Source organism: Battus philenor, unplaced genomic scaffold, assembly GCF_028537555.1.
Source record: "Battus philenor isolate CCGP_79_NKW_IND1 unplaced genomic scaffold, ilBatPhil1.0.hap1 SCAF_2, whole genome shotgun sequence".
NCBI lineage: Eukaryota > Metazoa > Arthropoda > Insecta > Lepidoptera > Papilionidae > Battus > Battus philenor.
This window is the reverse complement of record NW_027181682.1, coordinates 8,773,899-8,794,658: the sequence shown is the minus strand read 5'-3', so window position 1 is coordinate 8,794,658 and position 20,760 is coordinate 8,773,899. Positions and strand designations below refer to the sequence as shown.

General features: G+C 31.9%; 3 protein-coding genes across 6 annotated transcripts; 1 reads left to right on the top strand and 2 right to left on the bottom strand.

Annotated features, from left to right (window-relative positions):
• Positions 1-422: 422 nt before the first annotated feature.
• On the bottom strand, positions 423-10,891 carry kat80 (katanin 80). Of its 3 annotated transcripts, none has more exons than XM_068765059.1 (16): positions 10,655-10,891; positions 10,448-10,578; positions 9,581-9,914; positions 9,112-9,310; positions 8,855-9,005; positions 8,606-8,780; positions 8,347-8,481; positions 7,552-7,608; positions 5,421-5,624; positions 4,041-4,184; positions 3,258-3,360; positions 2,776-2,914; positions 1,988-2,128; positions 1,525-1,637; positions 948-1,022; positions 423-855 (listed from the first exon to the last, which is right to left on the bottom strand). In XM_068765059.1, exons 1-16 carry the CDS (start codon positions 10,683-10,685, stop codon positions 600-602), a joined length of 2,388 nt encoding a protein of 795 aa, XP_068621160.1. In that variant the 5' UTR covers positions 10,686-10,891; the 3' UTR covers positions 423-599. The 3 variants fall into 3 exon arrangements, with proteins under 3 accessions (XP_068621160.1, XP_068621161.1, XP_068621163.1); XM_068765060.1 differs by having other exon boundaries at positions 8,404-8,481; XM_068765062.1 differs by lacking the exon at positions 4,041-4,184.
• Positions 10,892-11,946: 1,055 nt separating this feature from the next.
• On the top strand, positions 11,947-13,530 carry LOC137922015 (UPF0598 protein CG30010). 2 transcript variants are annotated; one of them, XM_068764841.1, is made up of 3 exons: positions 11,947-12,070; positions 12,643-12,828; positions 12,909-13,530. In XM_068764841.1, the coding sequence occupies exons 2-3, from the start codon at positions 12,682-12,684 to the stop codon at positions 13,425-13,427; spliced, it is 666 nt and encodes a 221-aa protein (XP_068620942.1). In that variant the 5' UTR covers positions 11,947-12,070; positions 12,643-12,681; the 3' UTR covers positions 13,428-13,530. The 2 variants fall into 2 exon arrangements, with proteins under 2 accessions (XP_068620942.1, XP_068620941.1); XM_068764840.1 differs by having other exon boundaries at positions 11,947-12,255.
• peo (pendolino) lies at positions 13,513-19,670 on the bottom strand. Its single transcript, XM_068764839.1, has 5 exons — positions 19,477-19,670; positions 18,781-18,845; positions 16,207-16,307; positions 15,532-15,719; positions 13,513-14,028 (listed from the first exon to the last, which is right to left on the bottom strand). The coding sequence occupies exons 1-5, from the start codon at positions 19,554-19,556 to the stop codon at positions 13,779-13,781; spliced, it is 684 nt and encodes a 227-aa protein (XP_068620940.1). The 5' UTR covers positions 19,557-19,670; the 3' UTR covers positions 13,513-13,778.
• Positions 19,671-20,760: the final 1,090 nt, after the last annotated feature.

Genomic DNA, 20,760 nt, shown 5'->3' with positions numbered 1-20,760 from the left:
TACATCAAGTAGACAACATGAAATAATATGAAAAATTTAATTTAATATTTTATTGATGAATATGTTTTAGTCCTCATTACTTACAATTAAAATAATAATTTAACATATTATACATTTAAGCTGCCATAATTAAAAAAAGGTAAGAAAGGATTGATACAGAAAAATTCAAATGATCAAAGTTTTTATGAAAATGTTTAATGCATGTTAATAACATGTTTAACAGTTAATTATTATCAAAAAGACATTTTATCGTTATGAACTTAAACAGATATAAAGTATTTTATATGACAATCATACAATTTTATTAAAGGTTTATTAAGTACTTACATTATGTTATGGTTAAAGTGGCAGTTAGGCAGAATAACATTTGGGTATGCTTATGTGTATAAATCCAGCAACATTTTTCATTACATCACAAACATCATTTTAGATAAATTGAAATCAAACATTGAAATTATTAATTAATAATAGATACAATTCCACTTTATATTATCAATTGTTACTTTAAAATCCTTTAAGAATAAAAATTATTAAAATGTATGAAAAATTGTTAATACTTTTATGACTCTTAGTTTATATATTTTTAAATAAAAACAATATCAGTCAAGTCCCTGTTGCATCAGCGTGTGCAGGTCACGAAATGCTGCTCCTAGGCGTCCTTGGAGGGTTTGTCGTTTTAGTAAAAAGGCCCGAACTTCTAACAGCAGTCGATGAATTTGTACACACTTTGTATAACGCTCCTCTCTGGGAATATCCACGCCTAAAGTACGGACAGGGGCACTGACGTTAGCGCGAACGACTGATGAGAAATTACGTACTATCAACCTCAAGGCATTACAACCACACTGCATATACCTAAAAAAATAAAGTGCTATTTAAAATCCATGTTTCATAGAATTATTTGATATATAAAAATAGTTTACAGAGAAATACACAAAAACACTTACGATTCATACTTGCTTTGTAATAAATCATTGATTTTTGGTAACATCAACAAACATATGTCCAAATTCCACAGTGACCTGTTAAGTGATACAGAAAGATTTTAGAAATTTTTTGAAAATTTTTCCATCTTCTCAATGAAATACAATAAACAATTAATTTACTTTTAATATTTTGCTAGTATATAGCCTTTATCAATAATATGTAAGCAAATCTGAGTGTCTCCAGCCTATCAATGGCCTCCATGTAACACTTAAGCAAATTTTTAACAAAATCTCCCATTATTTTTGCGTTTTGAGTTTTCATTTATATTTGGTGATGACGGCTTTTCATTATCATACATTTTCGACTTTTATAGTTTCGTTGAACACAAAGCGACTAAATATTTCGGATTTGTGGTAATATCGATTTTGTTGATAATAGTGTCTACTCGTGTACCTACATCTCTAGTGTCTACCTACACTTTGGTGGGCAAAAATTTCCTAATGCTAAAAATTACTCAATTACTATTAATCAAGTTCTTTGCAGGTCACACTATTGATACTAGTGAAAATTGATGAAAAAAATTGGTAGGGTACTTACGGTTTATGTGCCATTACATTAAGTATATCCAGTATCACCGATGTATCTTCAAGCGCGATTACAGATTCCAGAGCGGATTTAAGACTTTTATTTATTCTAACAGAGTGAAAAATCTGTAAAGTAATATTGCACAAATTATAAATTATAGCTTGTAATACTAATGTATTACATGCTATAATTTAATATGTAATTATATACATATTTTAAAAAAATTAAGTAGTATGCTATAAATTTAATTTTAAGTAGTATGCTATAATTTTTAAAGATTTATGATTTCAAAAATTACAGATTTAGAGACAGCGATTTTTAAAAATAAAATACGCTTTTACCATTTATGGTAATTGTTAACGTAACTTATAGTGGTAAACAAAACAAGTGCATTTTACATTAGAAAATACAATTAATGCTTCTTCTGCCAATTTATCTGGCCGTTTATTCCATGCGAAAATTAGGGGCGGAGTACCTGCAGGGCACGCTGTCGTGCGGTGAGAACGGTCATCATGGAGTCGTGTCCGCGCATCATGACGCCGAGCACCTCCTGCTCGCTGGGCTCTGCGCCGCCGCCCCGCGCCACGCCACGCCCGAAGCACGCCGTCAAACCCCGCTGCATCAATACCAATCAAACAAACGTGATTTGCTGTTTATGACATTCGAATATGAGACGTGATCGTTTACGATGGGCCATATAAAACGGCTCAAGGTTACCTATTGCTCGCGGATTTCGGATCCGCGAGCCCTGAGTCCGATGAAGCTATAAAAGCTAAAACGGCTAACAGCGCCCATCAACTTTCGAATATAGCTATAGATCAATGGATAGCCCATGTTTAGTTTCGCCGAGATGTGAAACGAGGAGCTCTTTAGAAAAACCTAGGTAATCATCTTAGCTTAATGAATTGTTCGCCTGAAGTGGCAGTGGGCGCGGGGCACATTGCCCGCGCAACTTACGGTCATTCGGCCTGAAAGGTGCTCAAGCGACCAAGAGTCTGTAGACGCGGCGGTGGGTAAGCCACCCCCTAGGACTAACGACATAGTTAAGCGCAATATAATGAATAATAACATTCTCTCATGTAATCTCAAATATTCTAATATCGTCGTAAATTTTTTGGGTGACCACAATTCACGTTATGTTAAAAGTTAAATTGTTCATATTGTTCAAAACATCAAAATCTTTAAGTACCCTTAAAATATATAGTTTAGACTTCGACGACATGACGACGCAAGAAGATATAATATTCAAATAATGACGGTTACCGGTAAAAATTCTTCAAGGTCAAGTCCAACTGGCCTGTCTGTAGCATAAGGTATAAATTCTGGCTCAGGCTCTCTTTCTGGATCTTCAACATTCCGTGTTATTGTAACATTTTCACGATTAACGTGTTCCATTCTACGTCTGTAAACACATATTAAATAAAATATAAAACATAACAAACGTGAAAAAACAGATATAAAATACAAAATAAGGATTATGTTACCAGGATAGTAATATTCAATGCCAATAATATTGGATAGAAAGAAATATATATATAACAAGATGAATAGTAATTTTTATCATAATTTATTAGTAGTTTACAAATACATCAAATAATTAGCCGTTTGTAAATCGCTTTGATTACTGTCCATATAGAACTTCTAAGCAGAATCTATTATTGGTCATGTTACAATAATCAACAAAAATGTAACCAACTTCAAAACAATTACAAAAAAGGTACACCACATATGTAAAAAAAGGTTACCTTGTATTTTGATTTTGAGTTCTAGTGAATGACAGGGATCTGGGGCCTAGTGACGGTGGCCCTAATGACACTTCGCTGTTACTTTGACGGAGATTGCTTCCACCTAAAAATAGATATATTTTTGAATGACACTTACTAAAAATATTCATTTTTCTCCCTGGTTTGCTAATAATGTAAGATTCGAAAAAAAACTCTCAGAATGACCATGTACCCAATGCCGCATAGTTACGGAAGCCTTGAGACAGCTATTAAAATGATAAATATGAATAAAATATTTGAGTTGTAATCGTTTTTTTTCTTTACAACTGATAGACGCTCACAGCAAAACATAGTCCACCCCCATAGATCGCCACGATGACCGGTCTGTGGTTGCCCAGATCCAGCGTTAACTCATCATGTCATCGTTCCATCTAGTGGAGTTCTTTACCCGCGCTGCGTCTACCTGCTCGTGGTCGCCATTCGAGAACCTTCGGTTGGACGAGCGTGCTCCACCCATTACTATTTCAGACGACCCATTCTTAGACCTGCTTCGGTGTCTTTGGTTCTTCTGCGGCATCATTTTTTATTCGATCTTGTAACGAAACTCCGAGCATACCTTACCGTAAAATAATTTACAATTTTAATATATTTCATACGAGTCGTACCTACGAATTTTCTTTAATATTTAAGAATTCTCTTTTTCTTTCAAACAATAACAGCTGTATTCTAAGCTGGGTTTGAAATTTAATAATAATTATAATGAATATATGACATGAACATCAAAATGTGTAATTGTAAACTTACACATCTCAGTAGTTGTTTTCGTTTCTTTGTAAGAATTATGTCGATTTAATGAACACGCTGTTAGGGAATTGGCAGCAAATTCATTAACTGTTGTTGCTTTTGTAGATGAATACAAGTTGTCATCATTACTGTTATCCATTACTCCTGTTAAACAAACAATTCATATGAATAACTGATGGATAAGAGAAGTAAGATTAATAAAACCAAAAAAAAAAAATTAAAAAAAAAGATAGTTCTATTGCGCCATTTCCCTCAACAACTAAACGAAACTAATTAAATATTTAATTTTTAAAATGTTATAATTGTTTATAAATAAAATTGATGCGATGAATGTAATGCCTTAAATAACAAATAGTAATAATTTAAAATTTTGTACAATCTTAATTAATTATATACTTGTAAACATTCTTACTGGTGTACACACACACAGTATATATAGACAACTTGAATTCAACTTTCATTCGTTATTATACTGGTTACAACAGGCATCCGCCTCTAAGGCAAGTTCGCGATAAAACGACTTGGGCACACATAACTTTCATACCTGAATTAACCACTACTGATATTAGGGATAATTAAAGATACTTACGTTTAAAGTAGTTTAGCCAGCTTTTTCGACAAAATTTATCTATATTTTATAATATAAAGGGTGATATGGACTATATATGTTATAAGAGTTCTATCAGTTCATCCAAAGTTTTACTTGCGCCATGTCTAATGACTGATGTTAAAATTATGTTGAAATGATGTTTTCGAAAGCCATTTAACAAGTGCCGAACTTCAAGTCTCTTTTTCCGTATGACCTATTAAGGGAACGCTTTGTTTTTTCGTCGATTTAGACATAAACGTTTCTCGGCCCAAAGAAACGGTTCCCGGAACATTTTTGTTAAATTCTGCTAAAATTTAAGATTTTTAGCAAAACAGATTATTTTAACATATTAACGCGACTATTGCAGTTGTTTTCGCATATTTTACAAAGAAATACAGTTTACCGCCACATTAATTAAAATTTGTTTGGATCACTAAAATACTCGTGCATATGAACTCGTAAGTTTAAATGTTGTTATATTTTAATTAAAGTATAAACAGGTAATCAGCTAGCAATAGGCCATATAATTTAAATAAAATTTTTCCTCCAACCGTCACGCTGTCAAAATTACACCATTACCCATTTCGTTACTATATATCACATCAAAACAAACATAAATAGTAAATTACCTTCTGTAATAATATGTATTAAATTAATGTAACTTAGTTAACTGTGATATTATATTAATCAAGTTTATATTCTAACTGAACGTGAGCACCAACACAAACACTTAGTGGTGCAATACTTAAAAACAATTTTTTTTATAACAAAAGAAATAAAAAAATTGTTACTTGTGAAAACTTCTGACTTTTTCTCTAGAACAGCATAATGTTCTTTAGATGTGGGTATCCGCGAGTACTCGGGTCGCTGTCGTTGCGGCGGCGACGGCTGAGGGGGCGGTCGCACGGGAATAGGCACAGGTGTGGGCTCTTCTAACACCAGGTCCCGAAGGGATGTGCTCACCGCCGAATTTAATTTACGCGAAGATTCTCCATCTGCAATAGCATCCCGACCAGTCACATAAAAATTGATTAAACAGTGCAATAAATTTAAGAAGTATTTGCTATCGTAGTCTATCTACTACACAAAAATGTATTTAACATGTTGTGAATGCTAAGTGAAATATCGATTATCCGTAAAGACCACGAAGCTCACCAGTGAACCATCTCTTACGGAACCATTTAAGCGTTACCCGTATAAGGCTCATCAGCAATGTTTCTCACAAGCCACATATTGCAAATATCAAACAAAATGAATCTAGTCCGCGTAGACTTTTGTCCAACTGGAGTGCGTAGTATTCAATTCTAAAAACACTTTTAGGTTTTACGCCTTTAGTTATATTGCTAAAACTCTATGGCGGAAATGACTTGTGTTTTATTTATAAATAATTGCATTTTATACGCGTTGAAATGTAAATCTCTAATAAAAGTAATAAATTAATAAAAGTAATTGAATTGGTGATTTTAGTTTGGCCAGAATGGAATAGTACGCTACAGAAGTTTCGTTAAAGTTGTGGGAGCTACATTACGGCAGCGGCCCATCGAACAAGGGAATCCCACGCCTGAGCGCCCTATATATTCGCGACAATACAATACTTCTAGTCGCTTTACAATGCGTCTCGCAGGGGCGGCTCTAGCTCGTGTAGCGCCCGTGTGCAATGAAACTCTGGCGCCCCCTAGGCCTGAACCTCGGCTATAACTAATAACTTTGCCATCATGACAAGAAAGTTTTTTTATATTCAAATTTTAAACGTTATTGTATTGTAATAAAGCCGTATTCGCAATAAATGTCGGCTTGCTGATCAAACGCGTGCCGGCGGGCATCGGCACGTGCTTTTGATAGCAATGCCGCCTTACGCGAATATAACCTTTAAAAACGTGACATAAGGTTGATTTTAAGTTGAACAAAATAGTCGAAATAGGATCTATTCGCGGATGGCACCGCCGCACTACCGGCGCCGCGCTGTTTGGCCGCTTCTTAACTTTAAATACGTGAAATTGAAACACGATGTTCGAAAAAGAAGCAGCCCATAGGGCGTTCGCGTTTGATATCTGCCGCCACCGCGCTCGCTGGCCTCTTGACATATCATTGTTGTACCATGTTGGTCCAAGACGATGCTCTTAGTAGTCTCAGGGAGCTTCGCGGCACCCCCTGGGACGGCGGTGCCCATGTGCATTGCACACCCTGCACTGTAAGTTAAAGCCGCCCCTGGCTTCTCGCCTTGTGATTGACTGACAGTTTTTATTGGTTGAATATAGTTTTCGTAGTCTTAAGAGTCGGCGTAAATATGGGCTAAGTTTTATCAATAAACACACTTCTACTTTAGACTTCGTGTTGTCATTACCTACGAGACCTACCGGCCCTAGGAAGAATCCCACAAAGTATTTAAATAATTTCAACACAATACTTCCTAACCTTATGTATGCACAACATACTTCAAATTATTGTCTAGTGTATCATAGTAGCAATAATTATAATAACGAACTGTTAAAAAATTTTCCATTATTGTGTTATACATACAGACTTTTCTACTGAATGTTTGACAAATTAAATTCGCTTAAATTTTTATATTACAATTATGGTAATATTATTTTACTACTAAATTATTATATGCAATAATAAAGTAAAGCTGTAATTAATGATAATGATATTTTCATTTCATTCAAGAAGTATGCTTGAAATGAGGCAAATCCACGTAATAATTGTTTTAAAGTAATCCTTTATAAACAAACCGTAAAAATTAATTGCATTAATAATACATTTATGCTATTCCATATTACATACTTTTTAGATTTGTCTTGGGTACTGTTGTCCTAATCGATAAATTATACAGAGTATAAAATCAAATATCTTTTGAAAATCATTGACTGTCACAGGAGTTCATTTTTTTTTAATTAATTCCTCAAGGTTTTCTTTTCTTACCAGGTGCTATATAGTCATCGGAAGATAAACTGGTTGCTGGAGGCGGTGTGCGTGTTACTAAAAATATACAAAAAATTTCAATTTAAAATGGAAACATTTCCAATGGGAAAAGTTTCCAAAATTAAACTAATATTTCTATTGTATTTTTGAGATTTTGAGATAACATATTTGATAAGAAAACAATATATGAAAACAAATCCTCATGCATTCAACCCACATTAATTTACATTATATAAATGCTGAATATGGAAAAATGTGTCTTAATGTACCTTGTTCTGTGTTCTCACAAGAAACAGACAATCAGGAGAGAAATAAATAGTCTAGTAGGGTAGCCAAATGTTTGCACTTGTCATCATAAGATGTAGGATAAAATATCTTATTTACAAGAAACTGAGAAATCTACATATACACAAAACGGGTTTCTACTTCATGAAGTTAACATAACATTGTTGATTATTGGTGAAATCCATTTAAATTTTAATTTCGCTATTTCCTAGATGTACATAGGCTACTGTAGAATTATACACTTGCCTCTTATCCTCAGTTTAATAATACTTTGCCTAAGTAACTCATTTAACCACAAATATAGGATAAAACTATGATGAGATGCAAGCACAAATTGTTAGACAATATAAGCTAAGGTTATATAAGTGGAATTTATAACAATGTGAATGTTAAATATTAAACTTACTTTTTAAACATAATTTCTACTTCCCTTAACATTATTTATGTATAGAATTAATTGTTTATTTTATTAATATACACAATTGTTTACAAATTCACTAAACTACTCACATGCCCTGGATGGTCGAAATATTTCAGTATAATCATTAAAATTTGATATAACAGCACCTGAGTCCTCATCCGCTTCAGTGCCTGATGCAGACTCTTCAGCAGTTTTCTCATCAAGAAGGGTGGATCTGTGCATTACTAAAAACAAGTATATTACATTATCGAACAAACAGATAACAATAAACTGGAAGTGGCTATCCTAAAAGCTAGCAAATATATATATAAGTACTAGAAATGACACAAAAGATAAAAGTGACAGTACCTTCCTTTGGTGGTTTCTCTTTAGAAAAACTTTTACGCACAGAATGTCCTTTTTGAAAAGGCGACAAATCTCTGACCACATTTGGAACATTGGGTGGTGGGCCTCCAAACGGATGTACTTTATTCAGATCAGCTACAGATAAAACAACATATGTGGAATGGAATGACCCCGCAATCTGTAAATAAATCATTAAATCAAAATAAAAAAGAACTTTTAGGTATTGATATCTTACTTTTGTGTTTAACTTACAAGTTGTGTCTGGGCAACTGTCATATCATGAATTTGACCCCAATGACCAGACACTGTGTCAAGTACCCTTGCAGGTTCCCAACCAATGACATGTAAGCCGTCATTACCGCAACCTAACAAAGTTGTTCCATCATCACTAAATGTCATGTACCTGCAATATAATTATACAATTGCATTATTAAATTAAAACAAAACTGTGTAACACCAACATTAGCAACATTAATATTATTACATCAAAACTGTACATCTAGATTTACCTTATAGATGTATTGTCTTTTTCAAATTTGGACACTAACTGAAACTTTTCCATGTCCCAGAAGTTAACAGTTTTATCACTACCGCAGCTTGCTAACAAAAACTCATGCGGATGAAATTTAACACAAGTTACAGCTGATGTATGCTCAACAAACTCCTGTAAAACTTTGCCAACACGGACATCCCAGACTTTAACAAAACCTAAAATAAAAAAAAACAACTTTTTTACTTTTTCTAATGATGAGATTTGAAAATCTATTAAGTAAAACTATAAAATACAATAAACTTTATTGTATTTAATACTTTTACTACTTGCTTAATGATTAAGAGTGTTTGGCTTGTGTTTTTTTTTTTTTTTAAGAAAATACATATTATAATAGGTTTTCCTATCCTTTAATATAATGTCTGAAATGTTATGATTATTATAGTCTGTAATATTTCAGAATCAATGTTTTGTTTCAAGTAACTTACCATCTTCACAAGCCGAGGCAATCCATTGTCCATCAGGGCTAAATTGAAGACTATTGACTGCAAGGCGATGACTTGAATAGGTTACAATACAGCCTCTTTTTCTTGTGTCCCATAATTTGATATTACTGTCACAGGAGCCTGTAGTTAAATAATCACCATATGGATGAAAATCCATGCATTTAATTGCTCCCTTATGCCCAGTAAAAGTTCTTAATAGTTTAGCTGCTTCTAAATCCCATATTTTCAAAGCTCCTGTTTGTGAGCCCGCACAGACCAAGTCTTCTGAATGTCCAAAACAAACACATTCTACTGGAGTGGTATGGCCACTCAAACTCTGGAAATGTTATTAAATAGTTTCCTGATTATATGTATAAGGGAGTAGTAACATGTACATTTATACCTTATGTATAAAGTTTAATTCATAAAGATCTAACCATGGTAGCCTTTTCATTAGATTGATGAAAATACAAAATAACTACAATGGAATTGAAGTATGAAATTTAATATCTAGTTTATTCAATTACAAGTAAAAATATTCTTAGACAAACAAAAACAACAAAAGCCTTTGATTTTATTGATAGGAGCATCTTTTGAGTGTCTTCTACAAATATGTATAAGCAACAAAAGTATAGGAAACACTTCACCAAAGATTCAGAATGCACTATTGTGAAAACACTTTATGAATTTTACAATGTAGATTTTGTGTTTTCTTCATAACAATTTTCTAAAAATCAAGTTGAAAATATTGTTGTTACAAATTAATACACCATTAACATTGGGAAAAATATAGTAAGACTGTGCTATGATTCAGAACAGATCTCATTTATTTAAAGTTTTGGTTATATTCTAAATGTAATAAGTTAATACCATCAAACAACTTTGTCTTCCGATAGCCCACAGATTAACTTTTTTATCGTCACCTCCGGTAGCTAATACTTGATTTGATTTGTGTCCCATTGCCAAGCAATTGACATTTGCCTTGTGAGCAACAAATTCCTCTGTAAATTAAAATATTTTGAGGTCAAGTTTTAATAATACATTTTTACAATTTTTATCATAGATAAATTTACTTACGAAGTTTCCATGATCTTCGTAAGGAATCCATTTTTATTTAAAACATTTCATTTAATGAATTTTTTTTTTGTTTTAAATTGATAGCTTATGTCGTTTCCTTAACTGGTTACTTAATACATAGAAAAATTTAACTATGGCCAGATAAGTAATTTTATGTTAAAATCGATGAATACTGTTTTTCATTTTATGTTCATATAATGCGGGAACATTTTATAATTTTAATTTCTAAAAATTCTTTCTCTGCTAGTTGCTGTCAATTTAACATACGATGTTTTTTCTTTGTTTGAAACAGTGTAAGAAATTTACCATACAGCCAATGCTTCCTTTGAAATAGAATTTAATTTTGCATTTATCATAAAAATAATAATAGTACAGATTTTGAGATAGTATGTACGTTATATATACGGAATCTTACGAAAATTTGAGAAGTTATTATTTATTTATTTATATATTCTAACTACTTTCACATTCTTTACTTTAATTTTTAAACTTTAATTATTCCATTTCGATGAAATCTGGCACAACGCGAAGGAGGTGGCAAAACAAAATGAATTGAAACCTTTAATCGCATCAATTGGAATAGTCTATAAAATTATATTTAACAAGTAGTCTCTTCGTCAATTACTACTATCAAAATCAAAGTCTAGTTAAAATTGGTTAGACCTTATCGAAAACCTTAAGTTTTGCAAAGGAGTATATCAGAGCTGTATCTGTGTATGACCCGATCCTCTTAAATGCAGGCGTATCCGGAATCGTTTAACTTTTAGATTGAATGGCTTCTCCATTATAATATATATACATTAATGAGACTACCAAGTGGACCTGCAGTGAGAGATATTTACCACCAAAATAATTACACATTAATCCGTTAACCTTCAGTAAAAGACGTTTCAAATTTATTTCTCAAGTTTTACTAAGGTTATTCAAGAGTATATTTATGTATTTAATATATAACTCACTAGTCTAGTTTGGACATTTTTCACCTTCAATGACTACGATAAGTGAATCCGAAAATTACCATATTTTTAACAGTTGAAATTTTTTCATTTACCTTTACCTGAAGTTACCTGTAGTCGAATTAAATCTCGTGTACATTCTATTTGAAGATAAATTTATAATTATAAAAAAATGTTTAATAAGCTTTTAAATAACAAGTCGTTTATTATATATTTTGTTGGCCTATTAAAATAGGATTGGGCCATGATAAAACTGGCTTTTATCTTTATTCAATTAAAATGTTATAGGCTGTAAAACCTCAAGTCCTTAGCCTACATACATTTGGTCAAATAAGACAAAGTTTACATAATTAAAAAAACGCAAAAAAAGTAAACAAAAAAAACCCTGATCTATTTCTGAAGCTGAAAATAATATATATATATATAAATCAGTATTGGATTGCCGCTTTCTTTTGTTGAAGTATATTATTAAAAAAAATTATGATTACTTTATCACAAAAACGCGCGTAGTATATGATCAGACAGCAGCTGCAAGTTTTCAGAATCAGTATTTAGTCGCAGGGGATAGTTCTATTTTTTATCCTGTTTGTGATGATTTTTCAAAAGCTACCTCCAATTGACACAAAACTTTCTTTTTATATATGTGTATGTGATGCTTACATGTATTATTCCAGTTCCTGTTAACAAAGTGCTGTATAACTTGTGAAATCAGTAAACTAAATACGACATACTCTCTAATTTATTTGTGAAATGAAAGATAGAAATGTAGCACTAAACAGGATCTTGTAATTTATAATGCTGGAAAGCACGAAATTGTATAAATATATTATGCCCTCCTTGACCATGGCATATATGTCATTAGGTATCCTGGTATCCTGTTCTTGACATTTTGTCATATATATTGGTCCTAGTAATATATACTGAATTTTTATAGCTTTAGGTCTTATTTTTTTGAATTTCCACAGACATGCTGTGGACTTTAAATATAATCTTTGCAAATTATGGATGATATAATGTCTGTTATTATTACAGGCAATGGAATATAGTCAATGAAACAATAAAGTTACAAAAATGTTTAAATCTCTATTTTGTCCAATATTACGGTTTGGTTTGCAACCTCTGACTAAATTACAACAATGTTCTGTTATGTATATTCAAGGTCAAGAACCAGAACCAAAAATAAGAGAATACTTTTATTACATTGATCATCAAGGAATGGTGAGTTTTTATGTTACTATAAAGATATTTGGTATTTAATATGTAATACAGATATTCAAATGTTTATTTGTTACTTGCAGCTGTTTCTAGATGATGCTAAAATGAAAAATTTTACATCATGTTTTAAAGAAAAAAAATTTCTAGAGTTCTTTTTTAAAAGAATAAGGATAAATAATACTGGTAGATATGAAGATGAGTTTCCTTATATATCATTATGTGGCAGGGAAAGAAATTATATAAGATGTGATGATGTTCCTATAGTTTACACACATATTATTACAAGCAATTGTGATAACGAAAATTTTCTTACTTATGGTTATGTTGGCAATCATATGAATGTATTATTTAAGCCTGAAAAAATATTTATGCATCCAGAAACAGGCAGAGTATATCACCCAGCTGATCACAAATTTGGTGGCATAGGTCTAATAAGGTCCAAGCTCGCCATAGAGTTATCTAGAAATTTTGAATTTAGAAATGGAGATACATATCCTCCAACACATTTTAAGTGGAATAATAAAATTTATAAAATTGATGAACATTGGCTGCAAGAAAATTTAAATAAATACAAAATAAAAATAAGAACTTCCCCAGATTAATATGAAATAAATATTTAATGTTAAAAAAAATTAACACAAAAAAATGTTTTATTTAAGAAAATTTATTAAATTAATCAACATTGGCTGCAAGGAAAGGCAAATAATTTTGTAACCAAATATTTTTTTAGGTTCTTCACAATAAAATGTTATTGAAGAAAGTTGAAATGTAGGTTCCTATGTTAAAAGTTTATTTACACTAAAAAAATACATGTATCTTTAATTCTATATATGACGTTAAAAGCATTGATAAATGATTAAGTTAAGGAAATTAAGGTTAGTTTTGTCATTGTTTATCACAGAACTTTTTATGACTAAATATTTAATAAACTCATGTAATAAAAGTTCTATATATCAAGTTGTTTCTTCTTTTGAAAATGACTGAAATGAACCTGGCTGGACCCAAGATATTCCATGCGAACCTTCATTTATTTCAGATATTTTAAGCATAATGCTCTTAGCATTTTCATGTACTTCAGGGTCATAGGGTTTGAAAGTTATATAATGTTTGTCATCAGAGGGTGGGTCATCATATATATGGTCAATGCTCAGCATCACACATTCTTTTACCTTGTCCATGAACAATTTACGATTGGTTTTTAATCTAAAACATTTTAAACAATATTTTAAAATTATTGAAGCTATTTATTAAAAATTGTGATTTAAACAAAAATAGTCCTTTTGTGCTCTATACGAGGGTGAATCAAAAAGTTCTTAGAAGTGCATATATATGAAACCTTTTTGGATCAAGTTCGATATTCAAATTAAAGAGTGTCTATCACACTATATTTATGCAGACTGTCACTTGTTTTTGTCAGTTCGTTCGCATGTAATAAATTTTATTGTGCAACGAGTTGCTAAAAAGTCAAAATTATGGATAAAAGTGAGTTACGTGCGGTGATAAAATATCTCAGTTTGAAAAAAATGTCTACGAAGGAAATTTTTTTGGACATTCAGCAGACATTAGGGGGTGATGCTGTACCCTATTCTACGGTTGCGTACTGGGTGGCTGAATTTAAAAGAGGTAGATCAAGCTGTAAAGATGACCCGCGTTCTGGGCGGCCTTCAACCTCCGTTACAGAAGAAAATGTCAAAAAGGTTGAGAATCTGGTTTTGGAAGACAGAAGAATGACTATAAAACATATAGCTGAGATCCTAAAGATATCTTTTGGTAGCGTTCAATCCATTTTAATTGATTAATTGATTCACTGGGGTTCAAAAAAGTGTCTGCAAGATGGGTGCCACGAATGTTAACCGACGAAAACAAAAAGCGACGTTTGGAAATTTCCAAGCGTAATCTCGAAATGTTCTAGCGTGATTCGGATAATTTTTGCCGTGGTCTTGTCACCATGGATGAAATGTGGGTCCACCATTTTGATCCTGAAACTAAAAGACAAAGCATGTCTTGGAAACGACCATCCTCTCCATCCATTAAGAAATTTCGAGTTGCTCCTACCGCTGGCAAAGTTATGGCCTCTGTGTTCTGGGATAGTGAAGGAATCCTTTTTATTGATTACATGCCAAAAGGCCAGACGATTACTGGACCCTATTATGCAAATTTAATCCCGAAAGTGCGTGAAGCGATTAAAGAAAAACGTCGTGGAAAACTGTCGTTGGGCGTGTTGTTCCTTCAAGATAACGCTCCTGCTCATCGATCGGAAGTTGCGCTCAACGCAATCCGCTGTGCTGGCTTCAATCTCCTTGACCACCCACCATATTCTCCGGACTTAGCTCCAAGTGATTTTCACTTATTTCCAAAATTAAAAGAGGAAATTCGTGGAAAATTTCACGATAATGACGCGGTTATTACGCCGTAGAGGACTTTTTCGAGAGTCAAGAAAATAATTTTTTTCACAAGGAATAAGGAAGTTAGAAACGCGTTATTCTAAATGCATTGCATTGGAGGGAGATTATGTAGAAAAATAAAATATTATTATTTAAATCTTTGCATTTTTAAATATTGATTCCAAGAATTTTTTGATTCACCCTCGTACATATTTTCATTAAGCATGCATTTCATAATTTTTAATTAGATTCTTACTTTACCTTTATGGCAAAGTAAGTATGTATGTTTTTATTACACAGGGTCATAAAATGTGTTACTTACGCAAGAGATGCCTCAGTGTTAGCTGGTGACTTCAGATTGAGGTTGTCAAAAATGCAGTGTAGGTACTTAAGTATTTGCCAGATATGGTTGTGTTTCTTATCCCATTGAGGAAACACTTCATTTAAACTAAGTACTCCTGTGCTTGCATTTATTGCAGGGTGATACAATTTGGATGCGAATGTGATTACCTTAAAATTTTATGGTTCATTAATGTTCTGCTTAATTATATATAATCTTGTTTACTAACTTGTCAAATCATATTCATTGCCACTAGTAAGTACTCTAACATTATGATTAAATAGGTGCTTATATAACAAAGTTTTTTTAAAAAGTTCAGTTTTATGGTTTTAATAATACATAAATTGTGCCAATGGTTTGTTTACATAGACATAAATTTCCTTTAGTAAGTAATCCTGAATTTTACAACATAGCTATTGCAGTGTACTAGATGATAAAAAAATGTGTCTTTCTTTAATATAAAGATACTATTTTAATATATAGTGAAGTAATACTTTAGAAAATAATTTGAAATAACTTGAGAATAGAACTAGAATTAAGATAGTAAATACACAATAGGAAGTATAAAGTTGTATAAAAATAAAATCTATTAAAAAATGGCTTGTTGCATTTTATAAAAAAAAGTATTAAAAATATAACTTCCTCATGATAACTTACAGGAACATTCTCATCTGGGAATTTTTCAGGTAAATTCAAAGTAAATCGAAAGACTCCTCCTTCATAAACACCAGATCTAACAAATATAACCCCAAACCAAGCTAAAATAAAGATAGACAGACATGTATTTAATTTAATATAAATATTATGATTTTGTTAAATGATTAAATATATAATGTATAAACATTTATATTTTTTTTTTAAATAAAGATCTAAATTGTACTTTGTTCAATCAACTTAGATGTTGTTGCAAAAAAAAACTAATGACTACTAATACTAATGACTTAATGACAATAGCAATCAACACAATTAAAATCAGAGATTTGTGATTTTCTGCTTTAAATAGCAGAGGTCCCATAGCTTTACTATTAATTGCCAGCAAGTCAAAGATTTTCACAAGTAACATTCAGTGTTATACTTTCATGACTACTGAGTAAATATAAAAATAGGTCAAAAATGTGCTTGTAAAATCAATACATATAGATTACAGTGTTTAATATAAAATATATTTATTATAGATAATATGGATTATTACATTTTAACTGCTCATCAAGTTTTCTGGCTCTGGTGAGAAATTACTTGTTTGTTGGTTACTGTTTTTATTTTCTTTGGTGATATTATCATGACAAACACGAAAATATCTGGTTTAAGAAATTGTCCTGAAGTTTTTTTTTATATTTGGAAGTAAATCTAAAAATATTTTATTGATAAAAAAGTAAAAAGAATTAATATTTGAAGCATTATCTTAAGAACAAAACATGAAAGTATTGGGTTGATTATTGAAAGCGCCACAGTGATTAATAACAAATAATCCCTTTTTTTCTAAGAAAAAGAATTAGGAGTGGCACCATGTTATTTAACTTTATTAGACATCTATTTATTTGCGTTAAATGTTTTTAAACTTATACTTATTTCTAAAAACAACATTGTTATGAATATATACTACTCAAAACAAAATAGGGCCCACCATCATTTCGCCCCTTAATTTATGTGCATACATGATTATTAAATTTTTACAATTAGTCGATGTCGAATTAGGGTTTTACACATTAAGTAAACACAAAATAACGTTTGAATTGTTTAATTTTATCGCAATACACTCAAATACACATTTTTAGAGAATTTGAATTATGAGCACTAAGTAGACTGTCAATAAAAACTTTTATAGTCACTGTTTGTTTTTAATAAACTTGCCGGGAGCTTTTCTTTAGTATCGAGTTGGACCTCCTTTTGCTCCGTATGCACTCTCAGAGCCTATCTGGAACACTCTCAATCAGATGAGTGATGTTTTGGTCGGGAATTCGTTCCCAACAGAGTTTCAGCGCGTTTATGAGGTCCTGTTGGCTGTTAACGTGGCTATGGGTCTCTTTAAGACTTCTTTTCAATTGATCCCATAAATGCTCAATTGGGTTAAGATCGGGACTCATTGCTGGCCAAGGTAAAACCGAGATATTGGCATCAGAAAGTGCCCTCTGAGTGACCCTAGCTGTATGCGCATGAGCATTGTCTTGCATAAACACAAAATTATCACCTACTCTTTGTGAATATGGGATGACATAAGGTCGGATTACTTGCTCGACGTAACTGGCTGCAGTGACCGTCCCTTCGGTCAAGATCACCAGCTCTGTTTTGCCTAACAAGCTTATACCGCCCCATGTCATCACACTCGGGCCCCCAAAACAGTCAGTACTGTGCATGCATGGTTCAGTAAAACGTTCTCCTTCTCTTCTCCACACACGTACACATCTGTCATCGCTAAAAAACTTAACTTTACACTCGTCTGAAAAGAGTACTGTCCTCCAATTGTCCATGGTCCAGCCCAAATGCTCACGTGCAAACCTCAAACGTGTTGCCCGGTGAGCCCTTGTTAATTTTAAACGAATAACACGCATCCTAGAGTGTTGCCCGTCCTCGGGGAGTCGATTCCGAATGGTTTGACCACTAACGCGTGTGCCAGTAGATTGCCTAAGCCGGGATTGCAAGGTCCGGGTGGTTGTCGTTCAGTCCCGGTGCGCAGTCCATCGAATGTACCGGTCTTCTTGAGCAGTTGTAGCTCGAATCCTTCCTGATCCAGGTCTTCTAGCCACACTACCAGTCTCCTGGAACCGCTCCCATACGTTTCGAATAGCTCTCCGTGACACACCAAGGCGAGATGCAACCGATGTTTGCGATTCTCCCTCTTGAAGCAAAAGAACTGCCCTTGTCGAAGTTTCCACATCCATATGAACGAGAACCTGGCATTGTAATCGGGAATAATACCGAAACGAAAAAAACACAGCTAAACAAAGTGTGATCACAGTATTGCGCTTAAAGCAAGACTAAAAACACAAACAATTGAAAATTTAAGAAATGGATAAATTTAAGCACTTTACTTTTTTGTCTACCCACTTGAAATCAACAAAAAAGTTAACTTTTAAAACATCATTATGAATTAATAAACATGTGTGCTAGAAGTGGTAGTGCTTCATTTTGTCAATGATTAGTATATGAGTTATTTATAAACACGATTAGAGACAAAGTTGCGGTGGGCCCTATTTTGTTTTGAGTAGTTTATATGCTGATTTGGATACTCACTTAATGAACTTTCATATGAAGGTATAACATATATACCCTGCAGATTTTCTGTCTGTAACATACGGCTGCAATAATATATCATGCTTATTAAATGGAAGTAATACATTTACACTGATTTCTTTAACAATATTAATTTAAAAGAAGAAAGGAAAGGAAAATGTAATAAAAGAAGAAAGATTATGGAAAAGGAAACTTGAAAGGGCTATATGTACAAAACCTATGTAATAAATTATTATAAAAACATTTTTAAGGTTTTTTATGAAAAATTTATAGCAAAAATTACTTTACATTATTTCTAAAATTAGATATTTGTTACTGTGAAATAATTTAGACAATTGGACAATTAGTAAAGGAATAATATAAAAATGTCAAATTTGGAAAAAATGTATAATTTTTTAATAGGAAATTTTGAATGTTTTGCTGGAAGTGTTTAATAAATAGGTAAAGGAAATTAGAAGTGTTAATGAAAATGTAAATTTATCAACTAAAAATTTTACTTTGGTATATGTACTATCTCTTCCATTCATTATTATTTTGTAACCAATTTATCTACTATTACATAGAATAAATATGTTATGAATTTTAATATTTGAAATGAAATTTTCGTTTACATTGGACATTTGATATAATATTAGTTATATTATTTAATTCAGTAGTACTTTTAGTACTCTCTTTAAATATATTGAATTTACTTACTATTCCGCCATTATGATATATTCTTGGTGATATATAGAATATAATTCCCTCATCTTGTTAGTATTTAATACTTCGTTCATTTATGTAATTATTATTAATACAATTAATACGACAGAAACCTTGTTATAAAATGTTTTAATTATCTTTACATCAACAATATGGTAATCGTATATTTACGACCAAAAATAGTAAACCATGACGTAAAGTACAGAGAAAAAAATCACAGAGTATTAAATAGGGTGTTAAACCGGTAAAAAGCTGGTAACGTTATTTTTCAAAAAATTGTTAGATATTGTGTGCTATTTAAAAAATAATTGATTGAAAATAATAATTGATGTTTAGACATATGCATACTTCATTTTAAATGATTAACAGGAATTGCCATAGCTTTGTTAATAGCGATTTAAAAAAAAGAAAATTAGCATAATGCTTTAGAAATTAAATATAGAGGTTAACACTAATATCGAAACTTTTTGATACAACTAATGTCGTACATATAACATGCAACAATTCACAAAAATATAGTTATTGGTTATTAACGATTAGATATGTACGATAATACATAGAATCTATTAAATTAAAATTGATATTGACAAAAGATGGTATATTTATGTTAAAAATTTGATAAAATTTTATTAAACTGAAAGAAGTTACCTATTTACTTCAATAAATAAATTTAAATGCTGGTGAAAAAAACTGATCAACACCAATAAACACAAAAATCAAAAAAATCTGATTACGCTTGCATTAAAAAAAAACATTACTTAGGTACTTTTATGTTCATGAAAGTGGAACCTAGTTAGAGAATAATATGATTAATAATTGTAAAATATAATTATTTGACATTTACTAAATATAAAGTGTAAAATGATTTCATGTGGTGTTTTTTAACGTCCTTGAAAACGTTTTTTGTCTACCGTGTGGGTTTACCGTCCTTTGCAAGGTTTACCGGTGTTTGGTTTCCACTCAAGAAACAGAGCTATGTGGCATGCCCACTGCCACTTAAATTTGCTAATCCGCTGGGCTCTTTCGGTTACTTTCGCTTGTCTTTAGATATCGTTTTTGCTTATTTGATCTTGGAGAGAAATCTCGTACATAAACATTTCGATGAATAGTTTAGCGACTGTGAACTTGTTAATGAGAGCCGAAGGAAGAAGAGTTTCTGTCGTCACTGGTAATACACATTGGTTTGCACATTGTGAATTGTGGAGAAACTGAGTTTTTCTTACATTGCTCTACCAAGTTGAATTCTGCCATTGATTACGCAGTTTTCGCCTTATCCAC